The sequence below is a fragment of the Lampetra fluviatilis genome, chromosome 18, assembly GCF_964198595.1.
Source record: "Lampetra fluviatilis chromosome 18, kcLamFluv1.1, whole genome shotgun sequence".
In the NCBI taxonomy this organism is placed as follows: domain Eukaryota; kingdom Metazoa; phylum Chordata; class Hyperoartia; order Petromyzontiformes; family Petromyzontidae; genus Lampetra; species Lampetra fluviatilis.
This window is the reverse complement of record NC_136292.1, coordinates 8,413,481-8,437,987: the sequence shown is the minus strand read 5'-3', so window position 1 is coordinate 8,437,987 and position 24,507 is coordinate 8,413,481. Positions and strand designations below refer to the sequence as shown.

General features: G+C 52.8%; 1 protein-coding gene across 21 annotated transcripts in view; it reads right to left on the bottom strand.

Annotated features, from left to right (window-relative positions):
• Window positions 1–4,949: 4,949 nt before the first annotated feature.
• Window positions 4,950–24,507, bottom strand: part of LOC144937189 (uncharacterized) — a 145,592-nt gene continuing 126,034 nt past the window's right edge. For 5 of the 21 annotated variants that reach the window (XR_013637586.1, XR_013637582.1, XR_013637587.1 and 2 more), the window contains 7 exons: window positions 15,565–15,639; window positions 13,386–14,980; window positions 12,577–12,657; window positions 11,604–11,889; window positions 10,962–11,049; window positions 9,332–9,409; window positions 7,564–8,075 (listed from right to left, as the gene is read on the bottom strand). Coding sequence is in view for 4 of the 21 variants with exons in the window: in XM_078864521.1 (XP_078720647.1) it covers window positions 11,607–11,889; window positions 12,577–12,657; window positions 13,386–14,905 (1,884 nt within the window). In the remaining 17 variants the exon portion in view is untranslated. Of the gene's footprint in view, window positions 6,446–7,563; window positions 8,076–9,331; window positions 9,410–10,654; window positions 11,050–11,603; window positions 11,890–12,576; window positions 12,658–13,385; window positions 14,981–15,564; window positions 15,640–15,960; window positions 16,148–16,810; window positions 16,903–18,655; window positions 18,892–24,507 lie in introns of those variants that run through there. The other 16 variants (XR_013637579.1, XR_013637578.1, XR_013637580.1 and 13 more) reach the window with 15 other exon arrangements.

Here is a 24,507-nt window from a genome sequence, read left to right as displayed (position 1 = left end):
CAGGATACGTACACTGATATTTTAGACTTAATTTGTTCACGAGATAGGAAAAGGCAGGATGGTTAAATTGACCTTCAAATAGATAAAAGCTCGCCTAAAAAAAACATCCAATGGCTGTACCAGCTTGCGCAGAAATATTATAACTTGATATAGAGAACATTTAACACTCTTCTTACGCAATAACATTTCACCGCATCTGAGGGTTGATGGCGCAGGGGATATTTAATTTCACACCGCTGCGTCGGAGTGCGACGCACTTGTCATTTAGGCAGCCAGTGACATTGCCGCCCCATCTGCCGTTTAAGCGCACCATGAAGAGCGTGAGTTAGAAGCGAGGCCCTTCATGGTGGATTATTTCTTAGAGGCTTTATTTTAACCCCGTTTCTGACGCCACGAACGGCCACGTCGGGGGCCGTCATCCGCCGCCGCTCGCGCTCACGGGCTGCGAAGCTCGCGGACTGCGATACTCGTGGGCTTCAAATCTCGCGGGCTTCAAATTTCGTGGGCTTCAAATCTCGTGGCCTTCGAATCTCCCGAGGAGCTAAGAAGTTACAGAGCGAAGAAGCTCGCGGGTTGCGAAGCTCCCGGGCTGCGAAAACGAGAGAAGAGGCCGCGGCGGCCCCGAGACGCTCAATTACCGGGGGAAATTTCATTTCTGTCCGGAGAAAAAAAACCCCGACAAAGCGCGCAGAGCGAGAGGGGAGGGAGTCGGTGGTCGAGGCCGCGCGCCGAGTTTGCGCCGTTGCGATTATCTCGGCCTTCGTCGCTGAAATGGAAACGGGCTTACGCCGCCGTCGGATACAATGGCATAAAGGAGGTGCTGACACCTCGTCGTCCCGACTGCCTCCGACAGAAGGGCATAATGGTCGCAGCGCCTGCCGCGGATTTATGCGGCGGATTAACGTTGACTCCGGCACACCTTTCAGCGAGTCGTCGCGCGCACGCACTCACACCTGCCTCTCCAAGCAGCTCTCATCAATAGAGCATTATGCGCCATTCATCCGGCCACTAATCCCGGACGCACAAGCAAACCATTTGGCGTAAGCTGAAAAGGCTCACTTTGTTGATACACATTATCGACGTGCAGATGTACGCAACAGATATTGTTTGTAAGTGCGGCTGCACGAAAATTATTGTTTTAGAATTTACTCAAAGCGACGCCGAGGAGCGTCGTTCCGTCGGTATGTTAAGGCTAATGATTGGTTGTTAGAGTTATTACAAATGTTATTGGACCGCGCAGAGGGCAGTATGACATTGAACGTAATTGTCACGTCTAATAGTCATGTCATTTACTTATTATCCGGGAAAGCCTCGCTGAGCTTGGATTCTCTGTCAGGGGGGGGGGGGGGGGTCCTACTGAGGGATATTTTGTCAAATTATTTGTAACCGAGTGTCTGGCTTTGTGTGCGAGAGAGCATCCGCAGCAGTCAAAAGCATGGCCACAAAACCCCACAAAATGACTCGGCGCGGAGAAGCGTCGTCATCCAGCAGTGGATTGACAAAACGCTGTAAATTATTCGTTGTTGATTGACAAAAACACCAACGACTCGGCGACGCCGTCGCAGCGTCGTTTCATCTGTCACACTTCACGACAGCCCCTCAGCGGGATTTTTGAGCCACTGCAAATTTAACAGAAATCTCAAAACACATTGTGAAATCGAGGCTTTAAGAACCTCTAATCAGAAGCATAAAATGATTTTTTTTTGGCTACGCAATTACAGCTGTGTGTTACTTGTTTTTATAACTTATGCATAGCATGTTTGAATTAAAATAAAACCTCACAGACAATATAACAACGAACATTTAAATTGCACTTCACTTCAACTAATTCCATGATTAAATAGAGCGAATCACAAATTGCCGCTAATGCGGGCAGCTTTCATTTAGTAGGTGCGCCGAAATATGAGAGCAAAATTAAAATCTCAAAGCAACAAAATTGAATTCTAAAAAGTGTTTACCGAAGTCGTCCCCTAATCTCCTCTGCTTGGCGCTGCTCCCTTTAGAACTGGAATCGCGCTCCCCACGGATGGTAAAAGCCCGCCGCCTTGGGCAAAGATTTCCGCGTGACAGGGTAAGCAAGGCCCTGCCTGCCCTGGGCTGGGATTTGGGCCCCGACAGCTCTAGCTGGCTGCCTGAGTGAGCACACTTTGCTGTTTGTCTGTGTGGGATTGGGTCAGAAAATCCGCAGCCACATCAAACGCAGTGCCCGTGATGCCAAATTTCCTGGCTGCCATTCGCCTTCCCACTTCTGTCAGCTTTCAGTCCCAATAACCCGGAGGCCTGCACTCGACTTGTCTTCATGACAAAGAGATAATCCAATATTAGCACTGTAGCTCGCTTTAATCTGCGCTATTTATAAACACCACGCAACCAGGCAGCGCTAAGTTTCGGCCAGGGTGCTGCAGGAATGTTGCGTAATTTGCGGGCGCCTGGATGCGCGAGCGTTAGGATTCGTTTGAGTTTTGTCGAGGAGAACACTGGCGCGAGTGGACATGTACGCAACATTAATCACATTACCGTGCCAAGTCATAAACGCACTGCACGTGATGAGATCCATTCCTTATGCGGCTGGCACATTCACACGTGACCAGGACAGAGACTCTTCACTGACACTGCGTCTGTGGAATGGACGATATTTTAATAATCCTCATCATTGAGGGAGCAATGGCGTCATCAGTTCAATTCCTGACCACGGCAAAAAATCAGTAGCGAATTGTATCTGAACTGTTACATACTCTCCCCCCCCACTTCACGAACCCTTACTGACCAGCATGGTGAAGTATGAAGCATGGTGAAGCATCCCTCCGTGACTAACACGGTATGAGACCTTCATCCGGCCTCTATAAAATCAGTACTGTGTGCCCACTGTCGTCTGTATTGTTTTGAGAGGCGTTCACATTAATCTGCTATGTAAATCCAAATTGCATGGTATGCAGTCATTTACAAACTGCAATGTAAAATGATGACGTGCTCTGCTTGCGTGTAAGTCAGCTTTATTGATCACATACCCATGCATACATGGCAGTGAGATTCTTTGTTCTCGTGTTGCTCTCTCTCAGCTTGAGCAAATTAACAACAACAATGATGTAAACAGCAGCAACAATATTTAAAAATATATTTTTAAATATATTTAAAAATATATTTTTAAAATATATATAAAAAACGAAGTAAAATCGTTGTGCAAATGATAAAAGTGGCATGTGCATTGCAGAAGTAGGGTCCGCTGTGGGTGAGCTTTATAAACGATCTTGTTCTGCAGAATCTTCCAGTTTGGTTAATGTCTAGTTAAGTGGAGGGGGGAAGGGGGGGGGTGTGAATAGGGGCATGGGGGAGCAAAATCGGGGTTGGTGGGGCTTGGGCATTTGGGCATATTCACACGTGATGGTTCCAACTCTCTCTTGTGCCGTTCCCTATTCGTGTAACGGACAACTGTAATCGTCCTTAGTTAATGTTTTGACGCATTTTTAACCAACTGTGTTATGTTGGGACGCGTATGTAAGGTTCTATTTTCGTAATAATCACGTTGCGATAATCACATTCCAATTCTGTCCCCATCATTGTCATATGCATACATTTAGCGTCTTTGCTTAAGTCAGAAAAATAATATATTTTCGAGAATCATTGAGGTGGCTTAGGATAAGTGGAACTAACAGGTGGTAAAAAGTGGCAATAAAACAGATAACTAAGCAGATATTAAAAACCAATAATGGGTGGAAGCAATTTCAGAAAAGCCGCTTATGCCAGATTAAGAGTGCAGCGTGTGACGCATGGAGAATACGCGAGGAATATCTGCCGAGGAAACTCAGCCTCTCACCCGCGGTATACGAATGCTGCAAATATCACAACCCTTACGGACGCAAACTAAACCGACGGGCAACGTAACAACGATGAGAGCGGAACGAGGTCCGCGATTACGAGAGATGGCAAAGCCTTGGGAGGCCTTGATCCAGCAACGGCTGCTGCAGCTGCTGCTGATGATGAGTGCTGGGATCCCACAGGGATTGTTGCACACAGCGTTGGTGTACGGTGCTTTTTCTGCAATATTTTGCTGTCTTTTCTTGGATTTTCTGTTTGCACATAGTCACTTTAAGATGTTTTCTTGTTCATGTTTTTGTTTTTTTGTTTGTTGCGGTTGCACCCGATTCAAGAGCCGAATGACTCACAGGGCTATACCTAATAAATGAACTTGAAAACTTGAAACTTGCTGAGTAAAAATTCCGTACATCACAGATACTTTGCGTTACCGTCTGTGCATTCTCAAAGCCGTTTTAAAGCTTTTCTGGTGAATGAAATAATTTCAATGAATCTGAGTTATGTGTGTGCCCACTGTCAGGAATGTCAGGGACACCGGAGGAGAATCCGAAAAACAAACTCAACGACACCTGTCCGAATCAGCAAGCCTGATGGATGCATCTGTCAATATTTGAATGCTGTGTTCTAGTCGGGCAATAAGCCTGCTTCATAAATACTTTCTCAACTTGCCAAACTTCTGCTAGAGTGTCCTGTTCTCGGCCCTCCCACCCCGCAGTGTCTCTTTCAAGTATCTTCAAAGATGTTTGCAGAACGCAGGGGGCGTGTGGCCTTTAGCCGGGGCCAGGTAAGCTGCGGCGCGATCGCTCCGCGCGCCGCACGTGTTGTTGTTGTTGTTGACACAACGCGAGCCGAGGCAGAGAGTTGCCCTGGGGCTGGGTGTGACTCCTCGCACGAGGCTCGGAGCTGTGCTGGGCCGCCGTGGAGCGCACCTCCGCTGGATCCCCGCCACTCATTATGGACAATTGTCGGGCCAGGATAATCTTACGGGGGACGGCGGATCACAAGCAGATTACAATAATTTTCTCGGGGCTGCCGTAGATCAGACTTCATAAGCCTTTTAGCCTCTTGGACACGATGCATGGGATTATCGCAGAAGAATCCAAATTCTCAGATTCTCTTATCCCCCCCCCCCCCCTTGCCGTAAGTCTCCGATGTTGTAGCTGTTGTCAAATTTGCAGTGACAACGTTGTTGCGAATAAAAATATTGAATTTGGCATCACCGGCTTCTTCCGGTAAGAGGATGCCGCAAACGAGACGACGATCAACAAAATGTGACGCGTCCTACCTCGTGACTGCAGCACAGGGCGGCGGCAGCATCCTCAGTTCTCATCGATAAGTTCAAATGCCAGTCAGGGTTGATTGAGTCATTCATCCCGAGAGAGCAATCGTCGGTCGTTCTAAGAAAAAAAGAATCCCTTCCATAGGAATGTGGAATTTCCATTATTGGCTCAGGACTGCGAATGAAGGTGGGCAGCCCGGGGAAATATTGACGTCACCTTTAAACGATTCAGTGCCGTCGAGTAGACGTTGCTTGCTTGAAACTTGGAAAATAAATCTCCACCTGCGAAAGGCTTCAGTTCAACAAGAAACATCTCCCGAGCACGGAGAGGCGCGCGACACAAACAACGGCCCCTGACGTTGCCCTCGCGTTGAATTTTAACGCCGGGCGTGCTCCGTACGACGGAGCGCCGGAGAACGCGGGGCCCAGCCGGCCCGACCAGCCCAGCCGTACCATGCACGGTGCACAGTGAAGGGTGGCACGTGCTTCGGAGGCGCGTCGATCCGCGCAGTGCCGGCAGCCTCTGTCACAACAAGTCGGTGGTGCAGACGCGGCTGCCGGCGCGTTTGATGTGGCAGCAGCAGGAGGAGGAGGAGGGGGGGGGGCGAAGAGGAAGGGGAGGATAATAAGGAACGTGCAAAGCGCCCAGGGGGATGCACCATGCGAGTCACTTTTACTGTTAATGTAACTTTTTTTTACGATTACTACTGAGCGGGCGTGATGTGGTCTTAACCTTGCATTTCCAACCAAGTGTAACAGATTTAACACGAGCAAAAAGAAGCCATGCAATCGCCTGGCTTTCCGTTTGTCCTTCGGAAGTATTTAATTTGCGATTAAAATTATCGCGCTCGTGCCAGGCACGGAGGAAGCAGTTACGTCTGTAGGTGTCAAGGAGACCACACGGCTCGGACAGCTGCTCAGCCGAGGGAAAGTGCTGCAAGTCCTTTGAGCACCGCTTTGTGTCGAGCTGTTTTGGGCAATTACCCTCTCTCGCAATGTGCCTGGTGACGGTGACGATAATCATCACTCGCAGCCACGGCCAAAATTCACGGCCAACTAAAATCGCCAATTTTTTTTTTTTAAACGCGCTACTGCTGGGACGGAAAATCGAGTGACGTGGCTCGTGGCAGTGAGGGATGCGGCGGTGGCTTTGGCAATCGCCCTTCATCGGGGAGAAGAACGAGAGGAGCCGGTGAAGGAGAGGCATCGCATTGAACAAGAGCCGCCTATTTTATATTCTTCCGTCGTGAGGCAGCGCCGGGGAGAATCTGTTCTGTTTTTGTTTGATAAGCGATGCAGGTTGGGTTCCATCTTGCAGTGATCTTCCGCCGATTCAGCTGAAATGTTGCAGACCTGTTCATGGACAGCGCGCATTGAAGGCAGACCGTCGTCGAAAGATGAATCGAGACCGCCTGAACATATTCCATGCAGACCGACTGAAAATGTAAGCAGTGGCCATTAAAATGGGCCTTACTTTTGAGTTGTCCCAAACTCCATAACAATGTTTGAGAGTATAAACACTTACAAAAGCATTATATTACTTTTACATCCATACATCGACTTTATTTAACCAGAACGTACCCTTTGATACTGAGAAAGGTTTTGTTGTATTCCTAATCAACATTGGCAATCGAACCACAATTTATAATGTTCAGATAAACGGCACACCACATCCAGTATCCCTCCTCCTAGCGACCCAGAGAACATTCAGCAATTAAGCCTTGGGCCCACCATATCCAGTAACCTCTTGCTGTTACTGCCAAGGCTACCAGCGACACGTTCACAGGAAAATTCATCTCTGGGTTACCACGCACTTTGAATGTGTGGCGTGATTTAAGGGCATCGGACATCTCGAGGTGTTGCACAGCCAGGGAGTGCTGCACTCTCGTGCAGTATCGTCTCGTCAGACTATTCACCGCGCGTTCGATTCGCCCGCCACTCCACCCCCACGTGCTGCTCGGGTCGCCCTCCTTACACCCGGACTGTGTCGACCACGGAGGCCGAACAGCACATCACCGTTCATCATCATGTTAACTTAATACATGCATCATCATTGTCAAAAACCACGCTTATTATATTATCATTGTCACCGTCATCATGAACGTCATCAACATGGTACGCATGATTATTATCGATTTAAAGCTTTCGTGACTGCAGGGATTCATCTTCTTGGTTCTTTCGGTAAAGTCACGTAGAAGGGAAAAAAAAAACACACACATAATAAAATAATTCTCACGACGTTTCGGCCACAACGCAAGCAGCCGTCCTCAGGTGAAGAACAGGTCTGTCAGAAAAGACAGCGTCTGAATTCAGACAACGCAAGCAGCCGTCCTCAGGTGAAGAACAGGTCTGTCAGAAAAGACAGCGTCTGAATTCAGACGCTGTCTTTCCGACAGACCTGTTCTTCACCTGAGGACGGCTGCTTGCGTTGTGGCCGAAATGTCGTGAAAATTATTTTATTACGTGTTTTTTTTTTAAATAATTATTTCCCTTCTACGTGACTTTACCGAAAGAACCAAGAAGGCGAACAACGAGTCGGAAGGCAGCGCGATGGCGAACGTTACGCGGGACGGCAGGTGGTGGAGGGTGGCGCAAGCAACCATCGGTGATTGTGTGGCTGGCGGGCCCTGGCACGGCCTGCCCATCGCCGTGCCAACCCCGGACCGGGTCAGGAAACGAGGCCCTCTGCTCACCAGCACGGATATCCCGCGGCGATACGAACGGTACTCGCTCACGGCCATGTCACTCCACTGCTGGATGAAGGCCTCCCCACGGCTTCTGGCAATGAGGGATTGTTTGCCCATACTTCACCACGCTGGTCAGTGGAAGCTGGTGAAGGAGTGGCCCAGGACCGGTACATATATCACTCGCCGCTGATGTTAGCCGTGGCCGGGAATCGAACTCAGGGAGCAGGGATCACGGTGCAGTGCGTGAACCACTGTACCACCGCTCCACCTCAGGTATCAGGAAGTGGTCCAAACATCTACACAAAGTAAAACGAGTCAAATGAATGTTCACAGAAATGCCGTATGCATTATTTTAAGTACAAATCATGAACTGCAACTGAAAACGTATATTCTAAGACGACGTTATATTTTGTTTCCATTAATTATATTGTTGGGCATTGTGAATTCGAGCGAAATATATTTGGACAGGATTTGAAAAGCGCTATAAGATGAGACGAAATTCATGGGAAATTTTTAATTTTGGCTTTGCCCCAACACGAGAGTGCTTTCAAAAAACGGCCACAAAATAAATGTTACGCCTGATCACATTCATCTGTGCCGGTTTGCTCTGTGCGAATGACACGCCTGTCTGATCCTGTGAAGGTGAGGCTTTTAAAGCCAGCGGGTTGCACCAGCATTTGATATGTTTGTGACGCATGCATGAGGAGCGCAGAAGTTTACACCCGAGCCGGCTACCAGTTCAGAAGGTGGGCCGGGAGCTCACACTGAGCATTTCAGGTAAAATCTGCCAGTGGTGGTTGTGGTGGCGGCGATGGGTGGGTAACATCAACAAATCTTTGCCTTTCGTCTTTCTCCGCCCCACACTTTTCGAGTGCTTACCCCGCTGCTCCCTGGCTGGCAGCCCCCCCCCCCCAACACACAACCCCCCCCCCCCCCCCGAGTGGGGTCATCTGGGAAAAGATTAAGGGGGCGGCTTTTACAAAGTCCACCGCGGTGCGGAGAAAGTGCCCGCAGAGAACCCCCGGGGGGGTGGGGGGGGGCAGGCGCCCGAGGTGGGGAGCGAGACGTTCGTCTCATCCCCAACCAACCTCCTCCTCCTCCGCCAACGAGGTTAATCAGCGGCCTTTGTCTGCAGATTACCCTCGCCAGAGAGCGTCCTCACAAAGGGAGCGCGATCCTTCCCAGAACACAACAACGTTGTCCCCCATGTGTCACAGCCCCACTTTCACCGAGCCCCCGGGTCTAAGTCCTGCCCGAGGCCGTATTAACAGACGCGTCGACGCCGAGAATTTTTCTTCTATCTTTTGCTTCACTTTACTTAAAAACACAAATGTGTGTTCCGCAGCGGGCCACTGGGCACCCCACCGCCACTCGCTGTCCCAATCTGGCCGCGCACGCAAATGTTGCCACCGTCCGACGCGGGCGGTGACTTGGCTGGCAAGTCCCAAAAAAGCGTGCGAGTGGCGAAAGTTTCCGGTCGAGTGAAGGTTGGAGATTAGAGCGAGGTTGTGAATGTGGGGCGATAATGCGACGACAGGCAGAGGAGGGTTACCTTCTTGGCGGCCGCGGAAACGCCTGCATTAGGCCGAGCGTGTGGATGTGACTGAAGACCTAAGCTCTGATTTCCTTGCTGAGATTACACGGAGATAACGCCGTGCGGGGGGGGGGGATAAAAAGGTGGAGAGGAGGAAAATAAGTGGTTTTGTACAGTAAGCTGGCCGGCGAAAATGCGGCGACGAGGCAAACTCTTGTTAAGATAACGCGAACACAAATCCCCAGCGCGCGCGATACGGAGTCCCGGGGACGTGGCGCCTGCGAGGGACCGGCCCCCTTTTTATCAAGGACATCTGCCGCGCTCGCCGCTATCCGACGCGATCACCGCGTTCGGCTTTGTCTGCCGTCTAATAACGTTTGGAGGGTTGTCAGATAGCGCGGCCCCGATAGCGCGGCGACGATGCGCATCAACGGTGCGCCGCGGGGCCCGCCACGCGGAATCCCCCGCTCGCTTGCGAGGCGCCGTCCCCGCTCGGGAACTCGTTAGGAGACGCGCGGGGCCCCGTGTCCGGGGCGGCACGGGGCCAAGCCGCTAATTAGATGGCTTCATCGCGGACGCGGTGGGCCCATCCGGGAAGTGACGGAGGGTCTTCCATTTTTGTCCGCGGCGGCTCGGGCACGTCGCGAACTCGACCGCGGGCAAAGGACCTCGCGGCGAACGTGCCGTCCGATGCTGAAGGCCGGACGGCACGTGTCGAGCGCGAGGAGGCGACGCGCGCTGGACGCGACTCACGTGCCGCAGCGTCCGTAGTCGTAGAACCCAGCTGGCTGGGGTTGTTATCGCTCGTGGTTTGGCGGAGGGGGAGCGGCGCGTCGATTCATCGAGGTCGATTGCCAAGTGCGCCAATTAAGCATCGAATCGTGCGCGTCATAATCAAAGCCAGCGGAGACGCGACCATTCATCGCATCGTAAATACGGTGACATTAATCGTATCGCGAGCCCGGCATTGTGATAGTTCGATCAGTCACCGTGAGCAGAGCGGTTAGGCGGTGGGGGTCGTTAGGGGGTGGGGGGCGTTAGGGGGTGGGGGGCTTTAGGGGGTGGGGGGCTTTAGGGGGTGGGGGGCGTTAGGGAGTGGGGGGCGTTAGGGGGTGGGGGGCGTTAGGGGGTGGGGGGCGTTAGGGGTGGGGGGTGTTAGGGGGTGGGTGGCGTTAGGGGGTGCGGTGCGTTAGGGGGTGTTGAGTGTTTCAGCGCTCGCCGGGGTAATGAAAGCAAATCCTGATCCTGAGTTTGTTTACAAGGAAGCAAGCTGACAAATGTCTCAGTAAAACATGATCTCTTCATAATTACTCGATTCAATTAGGTTAAACTGTATGTGGATTCATAATCCTCAAGGGTTCTCTTCGTTGTTTGAGCATCGGTAACCAAGTGCACCGAGGCAGCAGCGCTGTCCGCATGCCCACGTGGGTCAGAGAGAGTGGGACCCTAACTACGCGGCTCGAAAACAAGCCTCCAGCATCGGGCACGGGTTGTTATGATTGTCGTCGTCAGACCGGAGAAGCGGCGCGCAAGTCTGGAGGAGAACGCGGCAGGCGAGTGGTAGAGATGCGACCGGGCAAACGCGGCCGCCCTCCCATTAGCGCGGTCGGCTACGTGCGGTGCGCGAAGAAAAGTTCGACAGACGTACATTTCACGCGGGTCCCGGCGACCAGGAGGAAGGCCTGAGAGCCGACGTTGGGAGGCTGTCAGGGCAGGACAAGGAGGTCGCGTGTCTCCTGGCAAAGGGGAGAAGGGGTTGGTGAGGTTGCGATGGTGGCATCGACGGCTCTGGCCACGATGGCTTCTCGACCTCGAATCGAACGCGCGGACACGTGCTGGCCAACCGAGGCCCTGCGAGGATTAGGGAGACGCGAGGGCCGCGGGTCGAGCGACGCGCGGCCTTCAGCAGCCACCGGCACGCCGGCCTCCACGTTCACAGCCCTTCCCCAGAGCAGAGGCCGCATCTCACTTTACAGGCCTCTTCAATCCGCTGCTGGATGACGGCCACTCCGCAACCGTATCTGTCACGGGGCTTTGTTTGACCATACTTCACCACGATGGTGAGTTTGTTTCGCCGAAGGGGGTGGTTAAGAGGCGGTTCAAACATCGCTCGCCACGGATGTTAGCCATGGCAAAGATTCGAACTCAAGATTGCAGGGCAGTGCGGGGTTCGCAGCGTGGCGAGCTATCCACCGCACCGCAACGCGTTAATCGACGAGCAAAAACCCATTGCATGTGGCAGTAAAACAAAGAAAAAAAAACAATATTTGATTAAAATGCATTGGTTTACACTTTAAAGCTTTGGGCGGTCCATGCCAGTGGAAAGGTTAAGCTCTTTAAGCGCCATGCTTGGGAGCGCCGCGCCGTGGAGATGGTGGCCGCTGACAGACGTGGGGGGCACGTCCCGGGCGCGGGCGCTGGCCTCCCACGCGCGGCCAGGCTCGGGTTTCCGCTCCTCGCCTCCCGGCGCTGGGGATGCGGCGAAGGCGGACAGCCTCCACGGCCACACGGCCACTCGGCCGCTCGTCCACCACGTGACAAATGAATGTGTTTGGCTCGTGTTGGGTGGTGGAGGGCTGTTGACGACACAGATTTGGCCAGATCGTTAAGTGGCCGTACCCAAACACAACTGTGAATCGTAACATTGGCTGCGGAATCCTACGTGTGACGTTAACACCATCCCTCATGTTTCATTCTCATGCACATCACCGTTCATCATCATGTTAACTTAATACATGCATCATCATTGTCAAAAACCACGCTTATTATATTATCATTGTTACCATCATCACGAACGTCATCAACACGGTACGCATGATTATTATCGATTTAAAGCTTTCGTGACTGCAGGGATTCATCTTCTTGGTTATTTCGGTAAAGTCACGTAAAGTCTACGTGACTTTACCGAAAGAACCAAGAAGATGATTATTATCGTCGTCAATAATCTTTTTGTCGCATCATCACGGTCATCGCCGTGATGTGCATAATGGCCAGCAGGATGGTGCAGTTGAATCACTCGCCCCTCACAGCTAAACAATTGTTCACAATGTAACAGGTATTGGCCAAACATCCCAATGCTGAAAATTACCCGCAAATTACTCAGTCGGGATTTACACACGGCAACAGAAGTGCCCCCTACTGAGAACATCTGTACTGAGACTCAGTGAGACTATCCTGGGTAAACAAGCGTAATAACAACAACAGCATAATCATCGTCGTGTTAATGTAGAGTGTACAAATGCGCGATATAGGCGCACACTTACGCTCGCTCGTGACCAGCGACGAGATTCACCGGAGAACCACTCGAGGTGATTACTGTGGAACAAATGGAGCAATGCAGCACACTGGCGGTGCGATTCACACGATGAGACACGATGAGATAGACGACGAGACACACCATGAGACACACGACGAGACACACCACGAGACACACGATGAGATAGACGACGAGACACACGACGGGACACACGACGGGACACACCACGAGACACACCACGAGACACACCACGAGACACACCATGAGACACACCATGAGACACACCATGAGACACACGATGAGACACACGATGAGACACACCATGAGACACACCACGAGACACACCACGAGACACACCATGAGACACACCATGAGACACACCATGAGACACACGATGAGACACACCATGAGACACCATGAGACACACCATGAGACACACGATGAGACACACCATGAGACACACCATGAGACACACCATGAGACACACCACGAGACACACGACGGGACACACCACGGGACACATCACGAGACACGCGACGAGACACACCATGAGACACGCGACGAGACACGCGACGAGACGATGCTCATGTGCTAGAGACACGATGGCTCATTTAGCACTGACAATTAGCCAGCCCTTCCCATATTTACTCAGGAAAATGTTTAAGATATGTATGTGTACGTAGCGAGTTAACGGTTTAAACGCTCGCGTTTGAGCAAAGGTTAGTGCGGAGGTTAGGCGCGGGATTATAAATCAGGAATGGGAGTGAGGTCACTGAGGGTCAAGTCTGGGCTGCAGACCCAAACGTGGAACATTACCCTCGTGGTGATGGTGGTGGTGGTGGGTTTCCTCTCCTCCTGGACACAGGCCGAACGCGGCCAGACGCGTTCCACGCGTCACGAACCGCCAGGTCCCCCCCCCCCCCCGACTGTGAAATCCCAGACTCTGCAGCTCGTGACGCGGCATCGCCGCCGTGGCGGTGAGGCCGCCGTGGTGGTGAGGCCGCCGTGGTGGTGAGGCCGCTGTAGTGGTGAGGCCGCCGTGGTGGAGAGGCCGCCGTGGTGGAGAGGCCGCTGTAGTGGTGAGGCCGCCGTGGTGGAGAGGCCACCGTGGTGGAGAGGCCGCCGTAGTGGTGAGGCCACCGTGGTGGAGAGGCCACCGTGGTGGAGAGGCCGCCGTGGTGGTGAGGCCGCCGTGGTGGTGAGGCCGCCGTGGTGGAGAGGCCACCGTGGTGGAGAGGCCGCCGTAGTGGTGAGGCCACCGTGGTGGAGAGGCCTCCGTGGTGGTGAGGCCGCCGTGGTGGTAAGGCCGCCGTGGTGGTGAGGCCGCCGTGGTGGTAAGGCCGCCGTGGTGGTGAGGCCGCCGTGGTGGAGAGGCCACCGTGGTGGAGAGGCCGCCGTGGTGGTGAGGCCACCGTGGTGGAGAGGCCTCCGTGGTGGTGAGGCCGCCGTGGTGGTAAGGCCGCCGTGGTGGTGAGGCCGCCGTGGCGGTGAGGCCGCCGTGGTGGTGAGGCCGCTGTAGTGGTGAGGCCGTCGTGGTGGAGAGGCCGCCGTAGTGGTGAGGCCGCCGTGGTGGTGAGGCCGCCGTGGCGGTGAGGCCGCCGTGGTGGTGAGGCCGCTGTAGTGGTGAGGCCGTCGTGGTGGAGAGGCCTCCGTGGTGGTGAGGCCGCCGTGGTGGTGAGGCCGCCGTGGCGGTGAGGCCGCCGTGGCGGTGAGGCCGCCGTGGTGGTGAGGCCGCCGTGGTGGAGAGGCCGCCGTGGTGGTGAGGCCGCCGTGGTGGTGAGGCCGCCGTGGTGGTGAGGCCGCCGTGGTGGAGAGGCCTCCGTGGTGGTGAGGCCGCAGTGGTGGTGAGGCCGCCGTGGTGAGGCCGCCGTGGTGGAGAGGCCGCCGTGGTGGTGAGGCCGCCGTGGTGGTGAGGCCGCCGTGGTGGAGAGGCCGCCGTGGTGGTGAGGCCGCCGTGGTGGTGAGGCCGCCGTGGTGGTGAGGCCGCCGTGGTGGAGAGGCCGCCGTGGTGGAGAGGCCGCCGTAGTGGTGAGGCCACCGTGGTGGAGAAGCCTCCGTGGTGGTGAGGCCGCCGTGGTGGTGAGGCCGCCATGGTGGTGAGGCCGTCGTGGTGGAGAGGCCTCCGTGGTGGAAAGGCCGCTGTAGTGGTGAGGCCACCGTGGTGGTGAGGCCGCCGTGGTGGAGAGGCCGCTGTAGTAGTGAGGCCGCTGTAGTAGTGAGGCCGCCGTGGTGGAGAGGCCGCTGTAGTAGTGAGGCCGCCCTAGCGGTGAGGGCTCTCCTCCAGGCGGTGCCGTTTCCAAGCATCTCCGTCGCTGCTCCGCACGGGCCTTGTTCATGTTGCAGCTTTAGAGCTTCATCAATGTGAGCGGCCATTTGGTGGAAGTCCGCTGCTGGATGAGGGCCTCCTCACGCTGTGCGGAGTCGGGGGGGGGGGGGGCGTTTGACCGGGCCTCGCCGTGCTACTCGGCGCGGGGTGTTGGTGAACGCCGGGAGCATGGACGGGGGAGCATAGTGCAGCACAACAATGTATTGCACTGCACTGCAATTGTCCAGTGCAGTAGGGAAATTTATCTATTGTACAAACTGTTATATTATTTGATCTGCTTTCGTGACGTAGATGCTCTTAGCCAGAGCTGTGAACACCAGACCGGAGTGGAGCTGTAGCGAGTTCAACGTCGTTTTGTGACCACACAACAAGCGGAGGAGTGGTGGCACAGCGATTAGCACACTGCACTAATAACCAGGCGTCTTGACTTCGTTCCAGGCCATGGCTGACTTGAGTGGCGAGTGCATCTCAACCGGTCCTGGGTTCACCCCCCAAAAATTAAGCAACCCACACTGACCAGTGTGGTGAAGTACGAAGTCAAACAATTCACATGACTGCCTTTATCCGGCAGTGGATTCGCAAAGGGCTGTAAAATGATATTGCTAATCACCGCATTACAAATGTATGCTTAAGTTGTGTATAAGTGGGTCATTTTCTTCATTCACATACCTTTGGTCCATCCTGCAAAGAGTGTCTGTCATGTGGACATGAAGCACAAACGTTTGATTCCACCGTTGGAATAAGCTGCAATGAGAAAAAATACAATCTATCATCCTGATCACTTGCACAGCCAATCGGTGACCGGGCTGAGATCATGGAATCTCCGAGAACCCAGTTAATTCACGGACAGCGGCGACTGCTCCGCGTCTGCGACGACACACGACTACGCGCGGTCAAAGTAGGGCCGTCGGCATCAGAGGGCAGAGTGAAATGCCGCCAATGTACATAGATCGGTTTACACCTCCGCAGCCGTCCCGCCCAGGGTCACCGTGGAGGCAGCGTGGAGCCTCACAGCGGCCCCTGTGAAGGCAGCAGCCCTGGCCTGCGATGACGTTTCTCACTCACCACTAATTTCGTCTCCGGGATTACATTTCTCTCCGCCCGCTCGGCCGCCGCCTGTTGTAGCCGCTTCTCCCTTTCTCCGCCGGCAAAGCGAGGGGCTCTGCAAAAATACCGCCGAGTTGAGATTTTTTTTTAGGGCTTTTTTTCTTTCTTTTCATGTGACTCGGTAAACGTTGGTGTAGGCGCGATGAGCACCGCATTACGGACTTGCAAATAACGCGATTCTATCTCAAGCACACATACGCACGGTACGCGGTGTGTACATTGTGTGCATTGGAGGGGGTTGCGTTTCACGGAGGGAAATGTATGGTTCTTTCTTTTTTTAATCGTATCAGGTAAGGCCCATTGAGCGATACAGCTCTTTTTTTTCAGAAGCGACCTGCCCACAGTTGATAGCTCAACCAAGTGGCTTATCATGTGGAAATGTATAGCAGCCAAATACTCGTAAAGCATGTGTTTTTAAATGTGTGGGGAAAACCCGAAGGACCAGGAGAAAATTCCATGCGCTCACATGGAGAGAAACATGCAAACTCCAAAAAATACAAGCGTCAGGGTCGGGATAAACCCACGGCCTTCTGTATGCCAGGCGAGGTAGTTAACATCTCACCACTGCGGCGCCCCAGCCACATGTCTGCATTTGTGTTCTCTCACACACGACACACCATCACTCCACTGCTGGATGAGGACCTCCCCCACAACTGTGTGGGTCGTCGGGTTATTTGACCATGCTTCACCACGCTGGTCAGTGCGGGCTGTTGAAGCATAGGCGCAGGAGCATAGAAGTACGGTACAACGGTTGATATTTTCGCACCGCCCTCCGCTTCGCGCGGAGCCCCGCGTCATCTGACTGCACCTGTCAAACGTGCATGCCGGTGGTCGCCCATCCAAGCGCTGTCCAGGCTCAAACCTGCTTAGCTTCTGAGATGCGATGAGATCCGCTGGATCCTGGGCATTTGACCAAGGGTATGTACACTTATTAAGGGTGATGAGAGTGGCAGTGATAATAACCACTCATCCGGAACAGAATATCTCAGCGCACTGCTCTGCGGGAGAGCCCAACAGGGGAGGAGGGGGGGTGAGCACGATACCCCCCCCCCCCCCCCCGTGCGATCGTGTGAGAAATTCGAGGCAAAGTAAAACAAAGGAAGACTTCTGACTTTGCCGACAAGTGTCAGCTGTGTAACCCATGCAGCAGCTCGTGCCGATCGGCTATTTAATACGGTGAGCACACTGCCAATGTCTGCAGTCGTGATTCTAAAAAGCCAAAGTGATCTCCTGCTGCTCAAATGAGCGTTGAGGCGGTGCGCATCTTCTGTTCACAGCCCTGAGCCAGTGGTGGAAATTCCACATTCCTATGGCGGCGGGAAGTCTTTCTGCAGGACAACCACTGTTGACTTTTGCCGTGAAGTGGTATCTATTTTAACGAGCCCAGAGTGATGATGGTCTGGGTGAACCCCCCCAACCAGGATTTGAACTCATAACCTTTCGATTGCGAGCCGCTCGCTCTAGCGCCGAGCCACCCTGGCCAGGTACTATAGTCGCTTGGTCTCTATCGGATTATCGCAAGCTTCGTGAGTGGGACGGAGTGCTCAACGGGAAAACATCTGCATCGACGTCAGGGCCGCGTCTATATTAGAGGATCGAGTTTCAATCCGGTCCGAGTGGCACTGCATATCTTGTCAGCTTTGATGGATCAGTCAGATCTGTCAAACTACCCAGGAGGGCGGTGAACTCCCGCTCACGGTGCCACTGAGTGGTGCCGGTCGCAGCATCGTCAGCCTGATATTTTAATTCTCAAAACAACTCAATGCAAACAAACTCAACACACGCCTTCATCCGAGGCCACGGTGTTATTGGCGAGTGCGTTGAGTTGTTTTGATAGCTGTTGCTGGTGTGGGTGATTCATCACAAAACAGAATATAAATTAGCAAAATGTTGCAAACTATAGCCCACATCAAGGAGGTAATCTTACTCTTAGGTTTTTTCGGTAAAGTCACGTAAGTAAAAAATTTAATTAAAATTAATAAAAGTAATAATAGAAATAAAATAATAAATCACGACGTTTCGGAGGCAACACAAGTCTCCGTCATCAGGTGGGACCGTCACAGCTATATTTCTATTATTACGTTTATCAATTTAAATTTTATTTTTTACCTACGTGACTTTACCGAAAAAACCTAAGAGTATGAATCCTTGCAGTCACGAAAGCTTCAAATCTAGAATTAAGGAGGTAATCTACTTTTTTTTTTAAATCCAAATCACCGAAGTCGACCAGTTTCTATAACCTCGTGGACGCAGTGTGCATGTCCCGTCACTGGGGCCGTAGACACGCCCGCGGAGCTGAAATCGGTCTGAAAAAAACCCAACGCGCTAACCCACAAAAACGTTCCCACCCACTGGGCCCAAGAGATGTCCAGCGCAAGCCACGTACGTCGGCTGCCCTTGTGCTGCAGAAATGTGATCACAGTCCCGCTCAGGGTTTGGAGCATTTATTTTCCTCCTATTTAAGTTCAATCGACAGCATTGGCTGGGCAGTGTATCAGCGAAAGGTCTCTGGTTTATCGGCCTTTATAGAGGGGGGGGGGGGGTTGGGTGCTCTAATTAAGTGCGGATTTAATTGTAGAGGGGGGAAGGTGGGTGTGGATGTCACGAGCGGTCTTTTTTTTTAAAAAATGCCGATGTCTGCTCGGGATCTCACCTTTAGATGGCACCAGAGGTCAAGCCTTTGAGCAGGACACGAGTGCGGGCATAGTCAGCGGGAAGAGTAGCGGCAAAGCCAGGGATTTACACCGCCCCACCACCACCACCGCCGCCGCCGCCGCTCCTGATAAATAGCCACGGACAAACATCGGCACGAGGCTCACTCTGGAGTGACCGCCCCAATTAATTAGCGACGTCCAGAGTGGCCCGTGCTGCCTGCTGGCTCAATAGGTCTTCCCCTGGAGAGGTGTGCAAATTGGCCGCTAATTGCGTGTCCATTAGAGGCTACGGGGCCCTTGACACGGCTCTGTTTTGGCTCCCCTACTAGGGCCCTTCAGTGGTCGGCGCTTTCAGGGGACGGTTCCTCTCTCTCTCTCTGGTTGCCTCGTGACTCCCCCCCCTTCTCTTCAGCTCGGCCCGACACGCACAGCCGCCACCACCGCCACCTTCTTCACCGCCGCTGCCTTCGCCGCCTTCACCGGCTTCACCGCCGCCACCGACACGAATTGTCGATCGTCATTCCGCCGAAGACGAGCGCGTCGCGAGTGCGTCGCGAGCGCATCGCTACCAACGCCGCGGCTGCTGCCCGGCGCCGCACCCGTTCACGATTCTCACACTTCCACAGTCTCATTACGAGCGCTGCGTCAAGCGCGCGGAACTGTGAGATTTAATAAGTTGACGCCGAGTGCGTTGTGAACGTAAGGGTGTGCGGGGGATGCGATTTATTTATTTACTTTCACGTTCGTGGGATTACGAAGCGACGGTTGCTTTTCTTGGCCGTTAAAACGCTGCAACCAATTAGCGTTTACAAGGCAGAGCGCTCGAGCGCGCGTAAACATGCACGACGCTCCCAAGCATCGCGCGACAAAACGAAGAACAATTCGTGCCATCGCTTGCTCCCGTCGCGTTTCTATTTTACCTGTGCACTTCTTCAACGTTCCAATTACAATTAAAACCTCCGCCTCACTATCCAGCTGTGCAAGTGATCCCGTAACTAGCATCGCATTTTTAAGATCCCCAAAATAATCCCCACGTGACACAATATCCCCCTGATCTACCATTGTCCCGAATGTTGCGTTTAATTTGACCGGTCCCAAAGAGAGGCATCGCGTTGCGGTTTTGCCGAATGCATAATTAAACAACGCGGACAATAAATTGACACTGGGATGCATTCAACGGGCGAATGCAACCCGCGTCTCAAGACGCCGCGCGGGGGAAGACGCCGGTGTTGTGAGCGCATGGGGACGAAGAAGGGGATTTATGACGGTGGAAACTGTGGCAGCAATGGGACTGGAGGAGAGGGCTTCTTAAGTGAGCGAGGAGACGGGAAGACGGGAAGACAGATGGAAACGGTCACACAGAGAGAGGAGAGGAGGAAGGACCCTGGACTTTTAACAGAGAGAAGCAGCCAGCCAGGCAGATTTGCCCAGGGAGGGAATTCCAGACATTGGGGGCAGAAGAGGAGAAGGAGCAACCTCCCACTGAGCGGATATTGGCGCGAGTTGCGATTTTATGAATCTGTGTGATTGGGAATGATGATTAAGCACATAATTTAGAACCCTTTGCGAAACCCACTGCTGTATGAAGGTCTTCCCACACACACTGCGTTGGTCAACAGGGCTGCTTGACCATACTTCACCCAGGACCGGTTCACCTATCGCTCGTCGCCGATATCAGCCATGGCCTGGAATCGAACTCAAACCACAGGGATCTCGCTAACCGCTGCACCATAACGTAGCATCATTATTGAATGCGTCAAGACGACTGCGTTACTTTACCGCACGGCACGGTGCTCGACAACGCGGCGACGTATTTGAGAGATCCCGACTCTCGCTGCGTATCCTCCCAAGTCCCACCGAAGCTGCCGGGATCCTCATTAACCCCACACGTTGCACAGGCAGCGGGCAGCGGCCCGCCCGTGCGGCTCTGGCCGTGCGCAGGAATTTGCAGAGGAGGATGGCCGCTTGCGCACGTACAACGCTATTCAGTGCACGGAGCGGCGTTAATTGGCCGTAATCGAGTCGTCGCGTGCCGGGTTAATGGTCCACCGAAGGAGGGGCCTCGTAACGAAGTTGAACATCCGGGGGAAAGAAGGGTCCTCCAAGGGCTGCAATCCTCGGGACCTTCATTTTGTGTTTGACGGCTTCAAAGTTGCCCCCCCCCCGCCCAAAAAAAAAGAATCAAGCGTGTTGGGAAGCCTCCTCTGGGTTTTGATGATGCACCTTCTCCCCGGCTCCTCGTGGCGCCGTTTCCCTTCCCTATCACTTTCATTATCGCGAGGCCGCGCGCTCTCATTCTGGGGTTCGGCGGCCCTTCCGAGGCGGTGCCATTTCCATCCCGGCCTCTTATCTGATGCATCGATCGCGCGGGCCGAGCATTGATCCGGCCCGACCATCTGGCCGGCCGCGATAAGCGCGCGTTAGCGAGCGTGCGCGTGTGACGGCGCTTTCCATTTCCCTCGCTGCTCTGCTCAGCCGCGGGGCGATTGGTGTTTGCAGGGGAACGGAGCAGAAAAAGAGAGCGCCGAGTCGGACAGGGGAGGGGTGGTGGAGGGGGCGGTGGGGTGGGTGGGGGGAGAGATGGAGAGAAAACGACGGGGTCTATTCTGTCACACGACACCGGTCCACCCCAACGCAGGATTACGTCCCTTCGCCCGAACGAATGGCACATTGTTTTTTTTTTCTTGAAATTTTTTTTTGTTTGATGCGGCAAGTCACAAGCAGCCTGGGCCTTGGCTCGTGCTCACTTCTGTAAACTACTAAGCCCATCCTCCCAATCCTGACCGCTCCAAAGCTTAGCTCTGTAGCTCCTCCATAACCGCTAATTGGATTTACTGCAATAACAGCTACAGCAAGAGCTTGAGCAAGACTTACCGCATGGCGTTTAACACCGCCGAATTTACAAACACAAGACACTGAGCAGGAAGCATTTCTCATGAAATTTATCTCAAGATATCTCTCTGTAACGGTGCCTTTGTAACAGCCATTACACTTTCAACATCGCGCATCAAAGTCGAACTTCGCTGCAAAGTCAGCCTTTGAACGCGTCGCACGGCGAGCCTGAAATCAGTCAACGCTCACCCTCGGAGGAGACGAATACAGGACGAAGGTGGCCGTGTTGAGCGCACAGTGCACCGTGCTCTCCATTTTGCTCTCACACTGCACCACGGGGTTATGAACCCACTGCTGTTGTGGTCGATTGCGGGAAATTGTAACAGATATCAACGCATACTGAATAGTCCGATTGGGGGCGGGGGGGCTTACCACTTTGCAAATTAAACAAAATGGCATTGTGGGCCATCGAGCGATGAAAAAATGTGCAGCAACGTCTTCTGTAAAAACACTCGATGACATTTGCAGCAGCACCGGTCTAAAAGATACAGAGGCCGATGAACCAAAACGTGACTTCATATTTTCCATTTCGAAACACTCTTTCCTATTTACAATTTCATATTAAACGTAACAAATATTTTTTACGACATTTTTAATTATGATAATGATTTGGGGCAACAGTGTTCTAACAACTCTAATTGTGCTGATTGAGCTGGCTGTGTATTCAGGGCATGGCTCCCATCGAAGTCACCAGGATGGCAGTGGTCACAGAGTCATCTCTCAGTAGCTAAGGCAGACATCGGAGTCAGGTGGCATCACATTAAATTTAGTTCCGCCATTTTAACGTGGATAAATTCCAGCTCTGAGAATACAAAACATCGGGTTGACCGTCACGCGACAACCATTACGCTCAGCGGTGGAGCGGCTTGGGGAAAGTGCTGCCCCCGAATGTGAGGAACAGAGGCACCATTTTAATGGATCTCAGAAGTAGCTCTGCGGTGTCCGCTTACGCGGCCCATTGTCGAACACAACGGATCGCACTCCTCTGGAAGAGATGCGAACGGGTCGTCCTTCCCACGATGCGATCCCGGGGGCACAATTGGAATAAAAATATGGAGGGGGGGGGGGGGGAAAGCTGACTGTGTTGAGAAAAATGAAACAAAAAAAAAATCAGAAATGTAATATTCTGAACATTCCATTTATGTCTCCAGTGGATTCATAACAAATAGTAGCGCAAGAATACATTCAGCACAGTTTTCTCTTCCTATCTCGGCTTTGCGTTTTATTGGCATTGATCGGTGGTGAATGTTTATGCTAAATAAGTGGGCAGCGTGTTGGCAGATTTGCAAACACTTTTGACAGCAATTCTTAAAAAAAAAATAGTTGCATCTCGCAACAAATCAACACGTTCATCAATAACTGGGCGAATGCGCCGAGTTTGTGGTTAATTGCCCTAATGCGCTTCTGCACTTCTGCCGACGCGGCATCAAACGCCTGCGTGCGCAGCACTTGTACCACCCATGCCAGCCGCCGTGACGATCCCCGTACCTGTTCGGCACGTGTGCCAGGGGCTCCCGGCACAGGTAGTGGGCCTCACCAAAGGTACGGCAGGCAAGACAGGAGCCCTCAGGGCCTCGTATCTCGCTCTCAATGTGTTCCAAAACACGCGACGTTACGTGCGGCGCGTGATTTAACGTCACAGACATTTGTCTGTTCTCATAAAAAGTCGCATTTATCTTAAGGACAATTAAACTATATTCGTGCATGCACCACCAATAATTATCGTCACTGGTGTTGACCGTGAGCGGGAATCGAACTTGGGTCACCGGGTTCGAAGGGCAGTGCGTTAGCCACGACTCTACCGCTCCCCATTTGGACAAAATGCAGCAGGATGGATGTGGTGTGACCGTGAATCATGGCAATTCAACAGATCACGAAGGACCACATGTTCAACGTCCTCGTGCACCTTGCCATGAAGGTGAAATTTGGAGCAGCCCAGAGCGGCGTCTTCGTATTCAACAATCGTCGGTCTCAGGAAAGCGTAACATGTTCACGACGCGTGTTACACGAGATGGGTGAGCTTGGCCAGCCACGTGATGGAGTTGAACTTTGCTCTTCATCAGTTCCTATGAGCAGCAGCCAAGGAATGGAACGCATCCACGAAGATGACCACAGAGTCGGTACTGGGCCGATTATTCGGGCACAGGATCGCTAGATGGCCGTGACTTGGGATGGCCTTGATCCAGCAGTGGATTGACCATGTATGATGCTGCTCATGAATGGCTCCAGAGCGGTGCTGCTGGGAATGTTGGTGTGTGTGTGTGGGGAGCGGTAGTGTAGCGGTTAGCGCGCTGCGCTACGAACCTGGCGACCCGGGTTCGATTCCCGCTCACGGCGAACACCAGTGGCGATTATCTGCACCGGTCCTGGGCCTCCCCTAGGTCGACTCAGCCTCAAATGAGTACCTGGTGCGATGTGTAAACATCGCAGTGAGAGAGACAAAGGCGGCCGGGCGTGATGTTGGCCACCCACCCCCTCGTGTGCCGTGCCGGCCTTTAAACGTGCTCGCGAACAGCACTTGCCCCTACAGTCTGTTAAGGCTATACGGGGGATCTTTGTCTTTGTGGTGGTAATGTGCAAATCACGCCCATAACGGACACGAGCAAGGATTGCACCTGTGGTTTTTTTTTCTTTCAGATTTAAATTCTTAACAAATTTAAATGAATCCTTCAACTTATGAATTCAACACCTCATCATTTTTTGGCACTCCAACCTGTTTGTTAACCTTGCATGTTTGGCGAATTGTGACAAGGATTTTGCATCTCAATATCTTTATTTTTCTTCTAAAAATAATGAGTAATCCTAATTTGAAAAATGAAAAAATTCAAACACACAAATGTGTGTAATGTCAGAGTGATTACACAGTCGGTGTCTTGTTTAATTTGCAGGTACTACACAATCAAACTTTTCTAGCAGCTGCCGCAGCTTTTTTTTCTCTTCAAAGGATTGATAATAGAAT